The 22,071-nt window shown below is 40.6% G+C and overlaps 1 protein-coding gene across 6 annotated transcripts in view; it reads left to right on the top strand.

Annotated features, from left to right (window-relative positions):
* Positions 1–22,071, top strand: part of LOC133564071 (plastin-2) — a 42,670-nt gene that overhangs the window by 17,628 nt on the left and 2,971 nt on the right. For all 6 annotated transcript variants that reach the window (XM_061918150.1, XM_061918152.1, XM_061918153.1 and 3 more), the window contains 11 exons: positions 928–1,060; positions 1,256–1,337; positions 1,399–1,564; positions 1,641–1,783; positions 2,079–2,174; positions 2,792–2,987; positions 3,043–3,121; positions 3,194–3,308; positions 3,372–3,505; positions 5,179–5,299; positions 5,735–5,859. In XM_061918150.1, coding sequence (XP_061774134.1) covers positions 928–1,060; positions 1,256–1,337; positions 1,399–1,564; positions 1,641–1,783; positions 2,079–2,174; positions 2,792–2,987; positions 3,043–3,121; positions 3,194–3,308; positions 3,372–3,505; positions 5,179–5,299; positions 5,735–5,859 — 1,390 coding nt within the window. The remainder of the gene's footprint in view (positions 1–927; positions 1,061–1,255; positions 1,338–1,398; positions 1,565–1,640; positions 1,784–2,078; positions 2,175–2,791; positions 2,988–3,042; positions 3,122–3,193; positions 3,309–3,371; positions 3,506–5,178; positions 5,300–5,734; positions 5,860–22,071) is intronic.

Below are 22,071 nucleotides of genomic sequence, written 5' to 3' on the forward strand. Positions count from 1 at the left end.
TGTACTGTACAATCTACTAATATGTACTGTACTGTGCTATCTACTAATAATATGTACTGTACTGTACAATCTACTAATAATATGTACTGTACTGTACAATCTACTAATAATATGTACTGTACTGTGCAATCTACTAATAATATGTACTGTACTGTGCAATCTACTAATAATATGTACTGTACTGTACAATCTACTAATAATATGTACTGTACTGTACAATCTACTAATAATATGTACTGTACTGTGCAATCTACTAATAATATGTACTGTACTGTACAATCTACTAATAATATGTACTGTACTGTACAATCTACTAATAATATGTACTGTACTGTGCAATCTACTAATAATATGTACTGTACTGTGCAATCTACTAATATGTACTGTACTGTACAATCTACTAATATGTACTGTACTGTACTGTACAATCTACTAATAATATGTACTGTACTGTGCAATCTACTAATAATATGTACTGTACTGTACAATCTACTAATAATATGTACTGTACTGTGCAATCTACTAATAATATGTACTGTACTGTGCAATCTACTAATATGTACTGTACTGTACAATTTACTAATCTGTACTGTACAATCTACTAATAATATGTACTGTACTGTGCAATCTACTAATAATATGTACTGTACTGTACAATCTACTAATAATATGTACTGTACTGTGCAATCTACTAATACAAGTTTGAATCAATAAAGCTGCACAAAAGGCAGAGCTGGGGGATCAGATCTTTGGAGAGCAATGTTTACATACTAAACTCTTTGGAAAAGTCCTCTTTTGGGGAGAAACTTTCCAGACTGGAGTACTTAGGGGGACAGACTTTGGTTTTATGTGGTTGGGATCCAAGACGGAGACTGTGTCACCTAAAAGGTGTCAGCGCATCCTGATAGAACCTTGCTGTGTCCACAGAGGAGGAGAAGGTGGCCTTCGTCAACTGGATCAACAAAGCTCTTGAGAAGGACCCGGACTGTAAACACGTCCTGCCGGCTGATCCCAACAGCAATGATCTTTTCACGGCGGTGGGAGACGGAATCGTTCTATGGTACTTTAAGAATGCATTTTAACCCTAAGCCAGCCCCAAATCCAACCCTAAAACTGACCCAAGGTGACAATCGTTGGTACTTTAACTTTAACTCCAACCGCAGTCCTAGATCCAGCGCCAAGTCTAACCCGACCCTTACCCTAACTGTAATCCCAATCTGACCTAATGGAAAGCAATTCTCTTGTGTCCTGTCAGTAAGATGATCAACCTGTCTGTGGAGGACACCATCGATGAGAGGACCATCAACAAGAAGAAGCTCACTCCTTTCACCAGTCAGGTAAGACGTTGACCAGGGGAACCTCCAGGAAGTCCAAACATGGTGTGATCTGCTTCAATAGGAGAACCTGAACCTGGCGCTGAACTCGGCGTCAGCCATCGGCTGCCACGTGGTCAACATCGGCGCCGAAGACCTGAAGGAAGGCAGGCAGCACTTGGTCCTGGGCCTGCTGTGGCAGATCATCAAGATCGGATTATTTGCCGACATCGAGCTCAGCAGGAACGAAGGTGCGGCGATGTCGGCCGAGGGTTCTGTCCGCCACTTTGATCAGCGTTGATTGTGTTCCTTTGTGTGTTTGTGAAGCTCTGATTGCTCTGCTGCGAGATGGTGAGAGTCTGGAGGACCTGATGAAGCTCTCACCAGAGGAACTTCTTCTGCGCTGGGCTAACTACCACCTGGAGGAAGCCGGCGCTCCAAAGCTCAACAACTTCAGCTCCGACATCAAGGTGAGCACACCACCACCGCAAATACGTGGAATGGCGCCCTCGTGTGTTCCGCCCAGTCCTTTCTTTTAGGCAGCTTTTTGGACTTTGTTTGCTTGTGAGTAACTGCAGAAAGGTGTGACGCAATGTTGTTAGACGGCAGAGGGAAAAAGCAACTTTGATCCAGGTTAGACATTTGGGACCCAGGCAACATGTAAGAACTGGTACATAACTGCTTGGATTCTGGATCCCAAATGGGAACAAAATGCAATTTCAAAGTGTTGAGTAAAGAAGACCAGCCCGACGTGTTCTCTTGCAGGACTCCAAAGCGTACTACAACCTCCTGAATCAGGTGGCACCCAAAGGTGACGAGGAGGGGATCCCCCCTATCAACATCGACATGTCGGGAGTGAGGGTGAGAACATTTATGGACACAACCTTTGTTGCTAACCAGAACAGCAGCAGAATCCATGATCCAGCATCCATGGTCCAGTTACCTTAAACATGTGGTCGCTCCACAGTGTTGTGTATTCATCTTTATGTTCTCAGATGTAACACACTTTGTTGCACCCAATAATCCTAACCCTAACTCAAATCCTAACCCAAATTCTAGCCTTCAGCTAATACCTAAGTCCAACCCTAAAACCGATGCCATTCTTAACCCCAACCTAACCCCTAAAACCAACCCTAACCCGAGCCCTTTTCATAACCTAACCCTAACCCAAACGCTAACCCAAATTGTAGCCCTAACCCAAGTCCAACCCTAAAACCAATGCCAACCCTAACCCCAAGCTAACACTAAAACAACCCTAACCCCAACCATTTTCACAACCTTACCTTAACTCAAACGCCAACCCCAAATCTAGCCATCAGCTAATACCTAGACCCAACCCTAACCCCTAAAACCAAGCCTAACCCCAGCCCTTTCCATAACCTAACCCTAACTCAAACGCTAACCCTCGTTTTAATCCTAAAGCCAAGTTCCATTTCAAGCAGAGCCTAACCCTAAGCGGTTCTTGTTGGGTTTGCTAGGAGAAAGAGGATCTGAAGCGTGCCGAGTGCATGCTGGAGCAGGCTGACAAGCTGGGATGTCGACAATTCGTCATGGCGACCGACGTGGTCCGTGGCAACCCCAAACTCAACCTGGCCTTCGTGGCCAACCTCTTCAACAAGTACCCGGCTCTGAAGAAGCCCGAGAACCAGGACATTGACTGGAGCTCCATCGAAGGTGAGGACCCAGTGGTTTTAGTCTTCTGGTTTGGAAACATCTGCTTGGCCTTCAGGAGAGACCAGGGAGGAGCGCACCTTCAGGAACTGGATGAACTCTTTGGGGGTCAACCCTCGAGTCAACCACCTCTACAGGTAAGCCATCCTCGGGTCTCCCGAGTCCTCACGGCTGCAAGGAGTTCTAACCGGCGTGTTTGTGCGTGCCAGCGATATCGACGACGCCCTGGTCATCTTCCAGCTGTACCAGAAGATCAAGGTTCCAGTAGACTGGGACCGTGTCAACAAACCCCCTTACCCCAAACTGGGCAGCAACATGAGGAAGGTAAGAAGTTCTCAGGAACAAGACCACAACTCATGAGGGTTCAACATGTGATGCCCCCTCCAGTTGGAGAACTGCAACTACGCTGTAGAACTTGGCAAGAAGGAGGCCAAGTTCTCGCTGGTTGGCATCGCGGGCCGGGACCTGCATGCCGGGAATCGAACTCTCACACTCGCTCTTCTTTGGCAGCTCATGAGGAGGTAAGCATCGGCAAGAGGAAGGAATGGATGGATGATGCATGGATAGGTAGATGGATGATGAAGGGATAGGTAGATGAAAGAATGGGTAAGTGAATGATGGATGGTAGATGAAGGGATGGATGGTAGATGGATGATGAAGGGATAGGTAGATGAAAGAATGGGTAAGTGAATGATGGATGGTAGATGAAGGGATGGATGGTAGATGAAGGGATGGATGGTAGATGAAGGGATGGATGGTAGATGAAGGGATGGATGGTAGATGAAGGGATGGATGGTAAATGGTTGTACTTGTAGAGCGCTTTTCTAACCCTTTTGAAGGAGCCCAAAGCACTTTGACACTACTTCCACATTCACACACTGATGGAGGGAGCTAACCAGCAGCCATCAGGAGCAAGGGTGAAGTGTCTTGCTCAGGACACAATGAGGTTGGTACTAGGTGGGGATTGAACCAGGGTCCCTCGGGTTGCTGGCACGGCCACTCTACCACTGCGCCACACCGTCCCCAAATGATGGATGGATAGGTAGATTGACGAATGGATGATGGGTGGATGGGCAGATGAAGGGATAGGTAGATGGATGAAGTAAATGGATGAGGGATGGATGGATGAATGGGGCGGTATAGCTCAGTTGGTAGAGTGGCCGTGCCAGCAACTTGAGGGTTGCAGGTTCGATTCCCGCTTCCACCATCCTAGTCACTGCCGTTGTGTCCTTGGGCAAGACACTTGACCCACCTGCTCCCAGTGCCACCCACAACTTAGATATTGGCTTTCACTATGTAAAGCACTTTGAGTCACTGGAGAAAAGCGCTATATAAATATAATTCACTTCACTTCACAAAAGATGGATGAAGACAAATAGAAAAGATGGATGAAGCTGAATAGAAAAGATGGATGAAGCTGAATAGAAAAGATGGATGAAGCTGAATAGAAAAGATGGATGAAGATGAATAGAAAAGATGGATGAAGCTGAATAGAAAAGATGTATGAAGATGAATAGAAAAGATGGATGAAGCTGAATAGAAAAGATGTATGAAGATGAATAGAAAAGATGGATGAAGCTGAATAGAAAAGATGTATGAAGATGAATAGAAAAGATGGATGAAGCTGAATAGAAAAGATGGATGAAGATGAATAGAAAAGATGGATGAAGCTGAATAGAAAAGATGTATGAAGCTGAATAGAAAAGATGGATGAAGCTGAATAGAAAAGATGTATGAAGATGAATAGAAAAGATGGATGAAGCTGAATAGAAAAGATGGATGAAGATGAATAGAAAAGATGGATGAAGCTGAATAGAAAAGATGGATGAAGCTGAATAGAAAAGATGTATGAAGCTGAATAGAAAAGATGGATGAAGCTGAATAGAAAAGATGTATGAAGATGAATAGAAAAGATGGATGAAGCTGAATAGAAAAGATGTATGAAGATGAATAGAAAAGATGGATGAAGCTGAATAGAAAAGATGTATGAAGATGAATAGAAAAGATGGATGAAGCTGAATAGAAAAGATGGATGAAGATGAATAGAAAAGATGGATGAAGCTGAATAGAAAAGATGGATGAAGCTGAATAGAAAAGATGGATGAAGCTGAATAGAAAAGATGGATGAAGATGAATAGAAAAGATGGATGAAGCTGAATAGAAAAGATGGATGAAGATGTATTTGACTCCTCAGATACACTTTGAACATCCTGGAGGATCTTGGTGATGGTCAGAAGGTGAACGATGACGTCATCGTTGTTTGGGTCAACAACACCCTGACTCAACACAACAAACCTTCCATCTCCAGTTTCAAGGTGACCACATCATCTTCTTCATGTTTCATCTTCATGTTTCATCTTCTTCATGTTTTTATCTTCATGTTTCATCTTCTTCATGTTTTTATCTTCATGTTTCATCTTCATGTTTCATCTTCTTCATGTTTTTATCTTCATGTTTCATCTTCATGTTTCATCTTCATGTTTCATCTTCTTCATGTTTCATCTTCATGTTTTATGGTCTTCATGTTTCATCTTCATGTTTTATGTTCTTCATGTTCCATCTTCATGTTTTATGTTCTTCATGTTTCATCTTCATGTTTTATGTTCTTCATGTTCCATCTTCATGTTTTATGGTCTTCATGTTTCATCTTCATGTTTTATGTTCTTCATGTTCCATCTTCATGTTTTATGGTCTTCATGTTTCATCTTCATGTTTTATGTTCTTCATGTTTCATCTTCATGTGTGGGTAGGACACGTCCATCAGCAGCAGTCTGCCCGTGCTGGATCTGATCGACGCCATCCAGCCTGGATCGATCCGATACGACCTGCTGAAGACGGACCATCTGACTGAAGATGAGAAACTGAATAATGCAAAGTATGTAAATAGTCAATTGGTTGTACTTGTTGTCCCCCTGCTTGTGCATGATGATGTGCATGATATACATAATGATGTGCATGATGATGTGCATGATATACATAATGATGTGCATGATGATGTGCATGATATACATAATGATGTGCATGATGATGTGCATGATATACATAATGATGTGCATGATGATGTGCATGATATACATAATGATGTGCATGATGATGTGCATGAGTATTGCATGATATACATGATGATGTGCATGATGATATACATGAGGATGTGCATGATATACATGAGGATGTGCATGATGATATACATGATGTGCATGAGGTTGTGCATGATGATATACATGGTGATGTGCATGATGATATACATGATGATGTGCATGATATATATGATGTGCATGATGATATACATGATGATGTGCATGATGATGTGCATGATGATGTGCATGATGATATACATGATGATGTGCATGATGATATGCATGATATACATGATGATGTGCATGATATACATGATGGTGTGCATGATGATATACATGATGATGTGCATGATGGCATACATGATGATGTGCATGATGATATACATGATGATGATGATATACATGATGATGTGCATGATGACATACATGACGATGTGCACGATGATATAAATGATGATGTGCATGATGTACATGATGATATGCATGATATACATGATGTTGTGCATGATACACATAATGTGCATGATGATGTGCATGACATACATGATGATATGCATGATATACATGATGTTCTGCATGATGAAATACATGATGATGTGCATGATGATATACATGTGGATGTGCATGATATACATGATGATAAGTAAACATTGATTGATGTGCATGATGGTATACATGAGGATGTGCATGATATACATGATGTTGTGCATGATGATATACATGATGATGTACATGATGATATACATGTGGATGTGCATGATATACATGATGATGTGCATGATGGTATACATGAGGATGTGCATGATGATATACATGAGGATGTGCATGATATACATGATGATGTGCATGATGATATACATGATGTGCATGATGATGTGCATGGGGTGTGCATGATGATATACATGATGATGTGCATGATGGTATACATGATGATGTGCATGATATACATGATGATGTGCATGATGATATACATGATGATGTGCATGATGATGTGCATGATGACATACATGATGATGTGCATGATGGCATACATGATGATGTGCATGATGATATACATGATGATGATGATATACATGATGATGTGCATGATGACATACATGACGATGTGCACGATGATATAAATGATGATGTGCATGATGTACATGATGATATGCATGATATACATGATGTTGTGCATGATACACATAATGTGCATGATGATGTGCATGACATACATGATGATATGCATGATATACATGATGTTCTGCATGATGAAATACATGATGATGTGCATGATGATATACATGTGGATGTGCATGATATACATGATGATAAGTAAACATTGATTGATGTGCATGATGGTATACATGAGGATGTGCATGATATACATGATGTTGTGCATGATGATATACATGATGATGTACATGATGATATACATGTGGATGTGCATGATATACATGATGATGTGCATGATGGTATACATGAGGATGTGCATGATGATATACATGAGGATGTGCATGATATACATGATGATGTGCATGATGATATACATGATGTGCATGATGATGTGCATGGGGTGTGCATGATGATATACATGATGATGTGCATGATGGTATACATGATGATGTGCATGATATACATGATGATGTGCATGATGATATACATGATGATGTGCATGATGATGTGCATGATGACATACATGATGATGTGCATGATGATATACATGATGATGTGCGTGATGATATACATGATGATGTGCATGATGACATACATGATGATATACATGATGATGTGCATGATGATATGCATGATATACATGATTATGTCCATGATATACATGATGTGTGCATGATGATATACATGATGATGTGCATGATGACATACATGATGATGATGTGCATGATGATATACATGATGATGATATACATGATGATGTGCATGATGATGTGCATGATATACATGATGATGTGCATGATGATATACATGATGATGTGCATGATGTACATGATGATGTGCATGATTATATACATGATAATGTGCGTGATGATATACATGATGATGTGCATGATATACAAACCCCGTTTCCATATGAGTTGGGAAATGGTGTTAGATGTAAATATAAACAGAATACAATGATTTGTAAATCCTTTTCAAGCCATATTCAGTTGAATATGCTACAAAGACAACATATTTCATGTTCAAACTGATGATGTGCATGATGATATACAAGATGATGTGCATGATGATATACATAATGATGTGCATGATAATATGCATGATATGCATGATGACCTGCATGATATACATGATGTGCATGATGTACATGATGATGTGCATGATATACTTGTACAGGAGCCTGTAAAGGACTATATTTCACCTTAGGGGGATGACTCCAATTATTTAATATTATTTACAAATCTAATCTAAGAGCGAGTGAGAGGAGACGGCTTACAAAGTTCAACAATTTACTGTTCACCCAAATAAACATACAATATACACATTAATTATACACTCTTCCCCACTCACACGCTACCTCCCCAATAGAACACACACACACACACACACACACACACACACACACACACACACACACACACACACACACACACACACACAGACACACGCACACACACACACACACACACACACACACACACACACACACACACACACACACACACACAGACACACGCACACAAACAGACACACACACACACACACACACACACACACACACACACACACACACACACACACACAGACACACGCACACAAACAGACACACACACACACACACACACACACACACACACACACACACACACACACACACACACACACACACAGACACACGCACACACACACACACACACACACACACACACACACACACACACACACACACACACACACACACAGACACACGCACACAAACAGACACACACACACACACACACGCACACACACACACACACACACACACACACACACACACACACACACACACACACACACACACACACACACACACACACACACACACACACACAGACACACACACACACACACAGACACACACACACAGACACACACACACACACACACAGACAGACACACACACACACACACACACACACACACACACAGACACACACACACACACACACACACACACACACACACACACACACACACACACACACACAGACACACACACACAAACAGACACACACACACACACACACACACACATAGAGTCCAACCTGGGTCCCTTGGCTGGGCCAGAAGATTGTCTGTTGCAGTCCTGGTGACACGGTGGTGCACTTGGGGGTGGAGTAGTGAGTTGCTGCTATGCGTTGGAGAGAGGGGACACCTCCCGTTGTGAAGTAGAGATGGGGGGGGGGGGGGGGGGGGAGCACGCCTCAGGAAGTCCAGTCTGGAGCGAGAGGAGAACCAGCCTCGTCCTGGGTCAGCTCTCTGTGGACTGGCCCGTAAGCATGTGTGGTGGACACACCAACCTCGGGTATCCACGTCACTCGCAGCGATGTGGTAACAATACCTTGTTATACTGACCCACACTCTCTCTCCACACAATAGTCACAGGGGAGAGGATCTATATGACAAACTTAGGTAACGTGACTAAACCTACCTTTAGCGAAGTCACGGTGCAGCACACAAACACTTTAGTGAAGTCACGGTGCAGCACACAAACACTTTAGTGAAGTCACGGTGCAGCACACAAACACTTTAGTGAAGTCACGGTGCAGCACACAAACACTTTAGTGAAGTCACGGTGCAGCACACAAACACTTTAGTGAAGTCACGGTGCAGCACACAAACACTTTAGTGAAGTCACGGTGCAGCACACAAACACTTTAGTGAAGTCACGGTGCAGCACACAAACACTTTAGTGAAGTCACGGTGCAGCACACAAACACTTTAGTGAAGTCACGGTGCAGCACACAAACACTTTAGTGAAGTCACGGTGCAGCACACAAACACTTTAGCGAAGTCACGGTGCAGCACACAAACACTTTAGCGAAGTCACGGTGTAGCACACAAACACTTTAGTGAAGTCACGGTGCAGCACACAAACACTTTAGTGAAGTCACGGTGCAGCACACAAACACTTTAGTGAAGTCACGGTGCAGCACACAAACACTTTAGTGAAGTCACGGTGCAGCACACAAACACTTTAGTGAAGTCACGGTGCAGCACACAAACACTTTAGTGAAGTCACAGTGCAGCACACAAACACTTTAGTGAAGTCACGGTGCAGCACACAAACACTTTAGTGAAGTCACGGTGCAGCACACAAACACTTTAGTGAAGTCACGGTGCAGCACACAAACACTTTAGTGAAGTCACGGTGCAGCACACAAACACTTTAGTGAAGTCACGGTGCAGCACACAAACACTTTAGTGAAGTCACGGTGCAGCACACAAACACTTTAGTGAAGTCACGGTGCAGCACACAAACACTTTAGTGAAGTCACGGTGCAGCACACAAACACTTTAGTGAAGTCACGGTGCAGCACACAAACACAAGTGTGAGCCGCAGTTAGCTTCCTAGCGGTTAGCATGCACTTCACGTAGACTAACAACGTGAAGCGCCCAAACATCCTAAACCTAAACAGCTGGCGGAAACGGAAATGCCCGTTACCGTGGCAACCAAAACCATAACAACGGTAAACAACTTAAATATACACATTTAAGCTTCCCAAACGAAACGTAGGAAATAGAAATAATAATACTATTAATAACAATAATCCCTAAACAGAAATTATCTCCAAAATGTAGAACTTAAAGAAACTATTATATTAACATGCAAACCTTCAGAACAATACTTGATGTGCATGATATACATGATGATGTGCATGATATACATGATGATGTGCATGATATACATGATGATGTGCATGATATACATGATGATGTGCATGATGTACATGATGATGTGCATGATATACATGATGATGTGCATGATATACATGATGATGTGCATGATATACATGATGATGTGCATGATATACATGATGATGTGCATGATATACATGATGATGTGCATGATATACATGATGATGTGCATGATATACATGATGATGTGCATGATATACATGATGATGTGCATGATATACATGATGATGTGCATGATATACATGATGATGTGAATGATATACATGATGATGTGCATGATATACATGATGATGTGCATGATATACATGATGATGTGCATGATATACATGATGATGTGAATGATATACATGATGATGTGCATGATATACATGATGATGTGAATGATATACATGATGTGCGTGCTATACATGATGTGCATGATATACATGGTGATGTGCATGATATACATGGTGATGTGCATGATATACATGATGATGTGAATGATATACATGATGTGAATGATATACATGATGATGTGAATGATATACATGGTGATGTGAATGATATACATGATGTGCATGATATACACCAGTGGTTCTCAAATGGGGGTACTTGAAGGTATGCCAAGGGGTACCTGAGATTTTTTTTTTAAATATTCTAAAAATAGCAACAATTCAAAAATCCTTTACAAATATATTTATTGAATAATACTTCAAGAAAATATGAATATAAGTTCATAAAGTGTGAAAATAAATACAACATTCAGTGTTGACAGCTAGATTTTTGTGGACATGTTCCATAAATAAGATTTCTATTTTTTGTGAAGAAATGTTTATAAGTAAGTTGATGAATCCAGATGGATCTCTATTACAATCCCCAAAGTTGATGATTACTTCTATCTGGAGAAATCTTTACAATTAAATCACTTGTTTGTTGTTCAACAAGTTTTCAGAAAGTGATGACATAGTGCTGTATTTTACTTCTTTATCTCTTTTTTTCAAGCACAAATGCTTTGCTGTGATTAGGGGGTACTTGAAGTAAAAACATGTTGACAGGGGGTACTTGAAGGAAAAACATGTTGACAGGGGGTACATCACTGAAAAAACATGTTGACAGGGGGTACTTGAAGGAAAAACATGTTGACAGGGGGTACATCACTGAAAAAACATGTTGACAGGGGGTACTTGAAGGAAAAACATGTTGACAGGGGGTACATCACTGAAAAAACATGTTGACAGGGGGTACATCACTGAAAAAACATGTTGACAGGGGGTACATCACTGAAAAAACATGTTGACAGGGGGTACTTGAAGTAAAAACATGTTGACAGGGGGTACATCACTGAAAAAACATGTTGACAGGGGGTACATCACTGAAAAAACATGTTGACAGGGGGTACATCACTGAAAAAACATGTTGACAGGGGGTACTTGAAGTAAAAACATGTTGACAGGGGGTACATCACTGAAAAAACATGTTGACAGGGGGTACATCACTGAAAAAACATGTTGACAGGGGGTACATCACTGAAAAAACATGTTGACAGGGGGTACATCACTGAAAAAACATGTTGACAGGGGGTACATCACTGAAAAAACATGTTGACAGGGGGTACATCACTGAAAAAACATGTTGACAGGGGGTACATCACTGAAAAAACATGTTGACAGGGGGTACATCACTGAAAAAACATGTTGACAGGGGGTACATCACTGAAAAAACATGTTGACAGGGGGTACATCACTGAAAAAACATGTTGACAGGGGGTACATCACTGAAAAAACATGTTGACAGGGGGTACATCACTGAAAAAACATGTTGACAGGGGGTACATCACTGAAAAAACATGTTGACAGGGGGTACTTGAAGTAAAAACATGTTGACAGGGGGTACATCACTGAAAAAACATGTTGACAGGGGGTACATCACTGAAAAAACATGTTGACAGGGGGTACATCACTGAAAAAACATGTTGACAGGGGGTACATCACTGAAAAAACATGTTGACAGGGGGTACATCACTGAAAAAACATGTTGACAGGGGGTACATCACTGAAAAAACATGTTGACAGGGGGTACTTGAAGTAAAAACATGTTGACAGGGGGTACTTGAAGTAAAAACATGTTGACAGGGGGTACATCACTGAAAAAACATGTTGACAGGGGGTACATCACTGAAAAAACATGTTGACAGGGGGTACATCACTGAAAAAACATGTTGACAGGGGGTACATCACTGAAAAAACATGTTAACAGGGGGTACATCACTGAAAAAACATGTTGACAGGGGGTACATCACTGAAAAAACATGTTGACAGGGGGTACATCACTGAAAAAACATGTTGACAGGGGGTACATCACTGAAAAAACATGTTGACAGGGGGTACATCACTGAAAAAACATGTTGACAGGGGGTACATCACTGAAAAAACATGTTGACAGGGGGTACATCACTGAAAAAACATGTTGACAGGGGGTACATCACTGAAAAAACATGTTGACAGGGGGTACATCACTGAAAAAACATGTTGACAGGGGGTACATCACTGAAAAAACATGTTGACAGGGGGTACATCACTGAAAAAACATGTTAACAGGGGGTACATCACTGAAAAAACATGTTGACAGGGGGTACATCACTGAAAAAACATGTTGACAGGGGGTACATCACTGAAAAAACATGTTGACAGGGGGTACATCACTGAAAAAACATGTTGACAGGGGGTACATCACTGAAAAAACATGTTGACAGGGGGTACATCACTGAAAAAACATGTTGACAGGGGGTACATCACTGAAAAAACATGTTGACAGGGGGTACATCACTGAAAAAACATGTTGACAGGGGGTACATCACTGAAAAAAACATGTTGACAGGGGGTACATCACTGAAAAAACATGTTGACAGGGGGTACATCACTGAAAAAACATGTTGACAGGGGGTACATCACTGAAAAAACATGTTGACAGGGGTTACATCACTGAAAAAACATGTTGACAGGGGGTACTTGAAGTAAAAACATGTTGACAGGGGGTACATCACTGAAAAAACATGTTGACAGGGGGTACATCACTGAAAAAACATGTTGACAGGGGGTACATCACTGAAAAAACATGTTGACAGGGGGTACATCACTGAAAAAACATGTTGACAGGGGGTACATCACTGAAAAAACATGTTGACAGGGGGTACATCACTGAAAAAACATGTTGACAGGGGGTACATCACTGAAAAAACATGTTGACAGGGGGTACATCACTGAAAAAACATGTTGACAGGGGGTACATCACTGAAAAAACATGTTGACAGGGGGTACATCACTGAAAAAACATGTTGACAGGGGGTACTTGAAGTAAAAACATGTTGACAGGGGGTACATCACTGAAAAAACATGTTGACAGGGGGTACATCACTGAAAAAACATGTTGACAGGGGGTACATCACTGAAAAAACATGTTGACAGGGGGTACATCACTGAAAAAACATGTTGACAGGGGGTACATCACTGAAAAAACATGTTGACAGGGGGTACATCACTGAAAAAACATGTTGACAGGGGGTACATCACTGAAAAAACATGTTGACAGGGGGTACATCACTGAAAAAACATGTTGACAGGGGGTACATCACTGAAAAAACATGTTGACAGGGGGTACATCACTGAAAAAACATGTTGACAGGGGGTACATCACTGAAAAAACATGTTGACAGGGGGTACATCACTGAAAAAACATGTTGACAGGGGGTACATCACTGAAAAAACATGTTGACAGGGGGTACATCACTGAAAAAACATGTTGACAGGGGGTACATCACTGAAAAAACATGTTGACAGGGGGTACATCACTGAAAAAACATGTTGACAGGGGTTACATCACTGAAAAAACATGTTGACAGGGGGTACTTGAAGTAAAAACATGTTGACAGGGGGTACATCACTGAAAAAACATGTTGACAGGGGGTACATCACTGAAAAAACATGTTGACAGGGGGTACATCACTGAAAAAACATGTTGACAGGGGGTACATCACTGAAAAAACATGTTGACAGGGGGTACATCACTGAAAAAACATGTTGACAGGGGGTACATCACTGAAAAAACATGTTGACAGGGGGTACATCACTGAAAAAACATGTTGACAGGGGGTACATCACTGAAAAAACATGTTGACAGGGGGTACTTGAAGTAAAAACATGTTGACAGGGGGTACTTGAAGTAAAAACATGTTGACAGGGGGTACATCACTGAAAAAACATGTTGACAGGGGGTACATCACTGAAAAAACATGTTGACAGGGGGTACATCACTGAAAAAACATGTTGACAGGGGGTACATCACTGAAAAAACATGTTGACAGGGGGTACATCACTGAAAAAACATGTTGACAGGGGGTACATCACTGAAAAAACATGTTGACAGGGGGTACATCACTGAAAAAACATGTTGACAGGGGGTACATCACTGAAAAAACATGTTGACAGGGGGTACATCACTGAAAAAACATGTTGACAGGGGTTACATCACTGAAAAAACATGTTGACAGGGGGTACATCACTGAAAAAACATGTTGACAGGGGGTACATCACTGAAAAAACATGTTGACAGGGGGTACATCACTGAAAAAACATGTTGACAGGGGGTACATCACTGAAAAAAGGTTGAGAACCACTAATATACATCATGTGCATTATATACATGATGTGCATGATATACATGATGATCTGCATGATGATGTGCTTGATATACATGATAATTTGCATGATAATGTGAATGATATACATGTGCATGATATACATGATGATGTGAATGATATACATGATGTGCATGATATACATGATGATGTGCATGTTATACATGATGATGTGCATGATATATATGATGTGCATGATATACATGGTGATGTGCATTATATACATGGTGATGTGCATGATATACATGATGATGTGCATGATATACATGATGATGAGCATGATATACATGATGTGCATGATATACATGATGATGTGCATGATATACATGGATATGTGCATGATATACATGAATATGTGCATGGTATACATGATAATGTGCATGATACACATGATGATGTGCATGATATACATGATGTGCATTATATACATGATGATGTGCATGATATACATGAAGATGGGCATGATAAAATGATGTGCATGATGATATACATGAAGATGCACATGATATACATGAAGATATGCATGATATACATGATGATGTGCATGATATACATGATGTCCATGATGATGTGCATGATGTACATGATGATGTGCATGATGATGTGCATGATGATATACATGTTGATTTTCATGATATACATGATGATATGCATGATGATATACACGATGATGTGCAAGATATATACATGATGTGCATGATATACATGAATATGTGCATGATATACATGAATATGTGCATGGTATACATGATAATGTGCATGATGATGATGATGTGCATGATATACATGATGTGCATGATATACATGATGTGCATGATATATATGATGATGATGATGTGCATGATGATAAACATGAAGATGCGCATGATATACATGAAGATATGCATGATATACATGATGATGTGCATGATGATGTGCATGATATACATGCTGATGTGCATGTTGATATACATGATGTGCATAATATACATGATGATGCGCATGATATATATGATGATATACATGATGTGCACGATATACATGATGATGTGCATGATATACATGATGATGTCCATGATGATGCGCATGATGATATATATGTTGATGTGCTTGATATACATGATGTGCATGATGATGTGCATGATCATATAATCAAGCACATCATCGTGCATCGTTTATATGATCATGCACATCATCATGCACATCATCATGTATATAATCAAGCACATCATCGTTTATATGATCATGCACATCATCATGTATATCATGCACATCAACATGTATACCATCATGCGCATCATCATGGACATCATCATGTATATCGTGCACATCATCATGTATATCATGCACATCTTCATGTATATCAACATGCACATCGGCATGTACATCATCATGTATATCATGCACATCATCATGTATATCATGCACATCATCATGTATATCATGCATATCTTCATGTATATCATGCACATCTTCATGTTTATCATCATGCACATGATGTGCTTGATATATACATGATGTGCATGATGATATACATGGTGATGTGCATGATATACATGATGATGTGCATGATATACATGATGATGTGCATGATATATACATGATGTGCATGATATACATGGTGATGTGCATGATATATACATGATGTGCATGATGATATACATGGTGATGTGCAGGATGATGTGCATGACGATATACATGATGATGCGCATAATATACATGATGTGCACGATGATTTGCATGATGATATACATGATGATGTGCATGATATACATCAATCAATCAATCAATCAATGTTTATTTATATAGCCCCAAATCACAAATGTCTCAAAGGACTGCACAAATCATTACGACTACAACATCCTCGGAAGAACCCACAAAACGGCAAGGAAAACTCACACCCAGTGGGCAGGGAGAATTCACATCCAGTGGGACGCCAGTGACAATTCTGACTATGAGAAACCTTGGAGAGGACCTCAGATGTGGGCAACCCCCCCCCCCCTCTAGGGGACCGAAAGCAATGGATGTCGAGCGGGTCTAACATGATACTGTGAAAGTTCAATCCATAGTGGCTCCAAGACAGCAGTGAGAGTCCCGTCCACAGGAAACCATCTCAAGCGGATCAGCAGCGTAGAGATGTCCCCAACCGATACAGGCGAGCGGTCCATCCTGGGTCCCGACGAGCGGTCCATCCTGGGTCTCGACTCTGGACAGTCAGTACTTCATCCATGGTCATCGGACCAAGGGAGGGGGGGACATAGGAGAAAGAAAAGAAGCGGCAGATCAACTGGTCTAAAAAGGAGGTCTATTTAAAGGCTAGAGTATACAGATGAGTTTTAAGATGAGACTTAAATGCTTCTACTGAGGTAGCATCTCCAACTGTTACCAGGAGGGCATTCCAGAGTACTGGAGCCCGAACGGAAAACGCTCTATAGCCCGCAGACTTTTTTTGAGCTCTAGGAATCACTAATAAGCCGGAGTCTTTTGAACGCAGATTTCTTGCCGGGACATATGGTACAATACAATCGGCAAGATAGGCTGGAGCTAGACCGTGTAGTATTTTATACGTAAGTAGTAAAACCTTAAAGTCACATCTTAAGTGCACAGGAAGCCAGTGCAGGTGAGCCAGTATAGGTATATATGTATGTATATATGTATATAAAGGTATATACAGTATAGGTATATATGTATGTATATATGTATATAAAGGTATATATGTATGTATATATGTATATAAAGGTATATACAGTATAGGTATATATGTATGTATATATGTATATAAAGGTATATACAGTATAGGTATATATGTATGTATATATGTATATAAAGGTATATACAGTATATATGTATGTACATATGTATATAAAGGTATATACAGTATATATGTATGTATATATGTATATAAAGGTATATACAGTATAGGTATATATGTATGTATATATGTATATAAAGGTATATACAGTATAGGTATATATGTATGTATATATGTATATAAAGGTATATACAGTATATATGTATGTATATATGTATATAAAGGTATATACAGTATATATGTATGTATATATGTATATAAAGGTATATACAGTACAGGCGTAATGTGATCAAACTTTCTTGTTCTTGTCAAAAGTCTAGCAGCCGCATTTTGTACCAACTGTAATCTTTTAATGCTAGACATGGGGAGACCCCAAAATAATACGTTACAGTAGTCGAGGCGAGACGTAACAAACGCATGGATAATGATCTCAGCGTCTTTAGTGGACAGAATGGAGCGAATTTTAGCGATATTACGGAGATGAAAGAAGGCCGTTTTAGTAACGCTTTTAATGTGTGACTCAAAGGAGAGAGTTGGGTCGAAGATAATACCCAGATTCTTTACCGTGTCGCCTTGTTTTATGATTTGGTTGTCAAATGTTAAAGTTGTATTATTAAATAGAGGTCGGTGTCTAGCAGGACCGATAATCAGCATTTCCGTTTTTTTGGCATTAAGTTGCAAAAAGTTAGCGGACATCCATTGTTTAATTTCATTAAGACACGCTTCCAACTGACTACAGTCCGGCGTGTTGGTCAGCTTTAGGGGCATGTAGAGTTGGGTGTCATCAGCATAACAGTGAAAGCTAATACCGTATTTGCGTATGACGTCACCTAGCGGCAGCATGTAGATGCTGAAGAGTGCAGGGCCAAGGACCGAACCCTGGGGAACTCCACACGTTACCTTAACATAGTCCGAGGTCACACTGTTATAGGAGACACACTGCATCCTATCAGTAAGATAAGAGTTAAACCATGACAGAGCTGAGTCCGACATACCAATTCGTATTTTGATACGCTCTAATAAAATATTATGATCGACGGTATCGAAAGCAGCGCTAAGATCGAGGAGCAGCAACATAGATGACGCATCAGAGTCCATCGTTAGCAATAGATCATTAGTCATTTTTGCGAGGGCTGTCTCAGTCGAGTGATTTGCCCTGAAACCGGATTGAAAGGTTTCACATAGATTGTTAAACGCTAGGTGCTCATTTAGCTGCTCTGCAACAATTTTTTCGAGGATTTTCGAAATAAAGGGAAGGTGAGACACCGGTCGGTAGTTTACCATGAGGTCAGGATCGAGGTTAGGTCTTTTAAGGAGAGGATGAATAACCGCTTTTTTGAATGCAACGGGAACAGTGCCCGAGGAAAGTGATAAGTTTATAATATTTAGCACTGATGGACCTAATAATACAAAAAGCTCCTTGATAAGTTTCCCAGGAAGTGGGTCAAGTAAACATGTTGTTTGTTTTATTCCATTTACACGTTGTAACAATCCTTCTAATGTTATTTCATCAAAACGAGAGAAACTATTTTGGATATTTGCAGTATCCGCCGTATATACAATCGTATCTGTGTTACTATAACCCCATTGTAGCTGGGACGCATTGTCTTTAATCTCCTTTCTAATGACTTCAATTTTCTTATTAAAGAACTTCATAAAGTCATCTGCCGAATGGGTGGAGCTACTGGAAGGAGTCCCTTGTTGGGTTAGCGATGCTACCGTACTTAACAAAAATTTTGGATCGTTTTTATTAATGCGGATGAGATTTGAGTAATAATTAGTTTTAGCTAAGGTAAGCATGCGTTTATAAGTTATTAAACTATCACTCCATGCTTGATGGTGCACCTCAAGTTTAGTCGTGCGCCATTTGCGTTCCAGCTTTCTACATAAGAATTTCTGAGCTCTAGTTTCTTCTGTAAACCATGGCGTACGCCTTTTTGGAGCCTTTTTTAACTTCAGCGGTGCTATGTTATCAATGGTTTCGCGCAGGGCGTTGTTAAAGTTGTTAGTGAGGTTATCAATAGAGCCCACATACTTTGGGAACGGTGCCATTACCGAGGGCAGTAGGTCCGCAAGAGTCGTCGTTGTGGCCGTATTAATGTTGCGGCTGCTATAGCAGTTATTATTATTATTAGCTTGCCGAACATGAGTCTGAACTTCGAATTTTATAAGGTAATGATCGGACATTACTTTAGTATACGGGAGTATCATAACTTTGGAGACGGTGATACCTCTGACAAGCACTAGGTCTATCGTATTACCGCTGCGATGCGTCGGTTCATTTATTATTTGTGTAAGACCACAGCTATCAATTATAGTCTGGAGCGCCACGCACGGTGGGTCCAATGGGGTATTCATATGGATATTATACATGATATACATGGTGATGTGCATGATGATGTGTATGATGATATACATGGTGATGTGCATGATATACATGAAGATGTGCATGATGATATACATGAAGATGTGCATGATGATATACATGAAGATGTGCATGATATACATGATGATGTGCATGATATACATGAAGATGTGCATGATATACATGAAGATGTGCATGATGATATACATGAAGATGTGCATGATATACATGAAGATGTGCATGATATACATGAAGATGTGCATGATATACATGAAGATGTGCATGATGATATACATGAAGATGTGCATGATATACATGAAGATGTGCATGATGATATACATGAAGATGTGCATGATGATATACATGAAGATGTGCATGATATACATGAAGATATGCATGATGATATACATGAAGATGTGCATGATATAGATGAAGATGTGCATGATGATATACATGAAGATGTGCATGATGATATACATGAAGATGTGCATGATGATATACATGAAGATGTGTTACGTTGATGTTGCAGCAATGCAGAGTCCAGGGCACAATTATTGAGGTGGTGTAGAGTGAGGTAGAAGTAAAGGGGCAACAGAGGGGTAGCAAATGGGTAATAAAGGGGCAGTGAAAGGGTAATAAAGGGGCAGTAAATGGGTAAGAAAAGGGGCAGTAAAGAGGTAATAAAGGGGCAGTGAAAGGGTAATAAAGGGGCAGTAAAGGGGTAATAAAGGGGCAGTAAATGGGTAAGAAAAGGGGCAGTGAAAGGGTAATAAAGGGGCAGTAAAGGGGTAATAAAGGGGCAGTAAATGGGTAAGAAAAGGGGCAGTGAAAGGGTAATAAAGGGGCAGTAAATGGGTAAGAAAAGGGGCAGTGAAAGGGTAATAAAGGGGCAGTAAAGTAATAAAGGGGCAGTGAAAGGGTAATAAAGGGGCAGTAAAGGGGTAGTAAAGGGGCAGTAAAGAGGTAATAAAGGGGCAGTAAATAAAGGGGCAGTAAAGGGGTAACAAAGGGGCAGTAAAGGGGTAATAAAGGGGCAGTAAAGAGGTAATAAAGGGGCAGTAAAGGGGTAATAAAGGGGCAGTAAAGAGGTAATAAAGGGGTAACAAAGGGGCAGTAAAGGGGTAATAAAGGGGCAGTAAAGGGGTAATAAAGGGGCAGTAAAGGGGTAATAAAGGGGCAGTAAAGGGGTAATAAAGGGGCAGTAAAGAGGTAATAAAGGGGCAGCAAAGAGGTAATAAAAGGGCAGTAAAGGGGTAACAAAGGGGCAGTAAAGGGGTAATAAAGAG

This window comes from Nerophis ophidion, linkage group LG13 (assembly GCF_033978795.1).
Source record: "Nerophis ophidion isolate RoL-2023_Sa linkage group LG13, RoL_Noph_v1.0, whole genome shotgun sequence".
Classification (NCBI taxonomy): domain Eukaryota; kingdom Metazoa; phylum Chordata; class Actinopteri; order Syngnathiformes; family Syngnathidae; genus Nerophis; species Nerophis ophidion.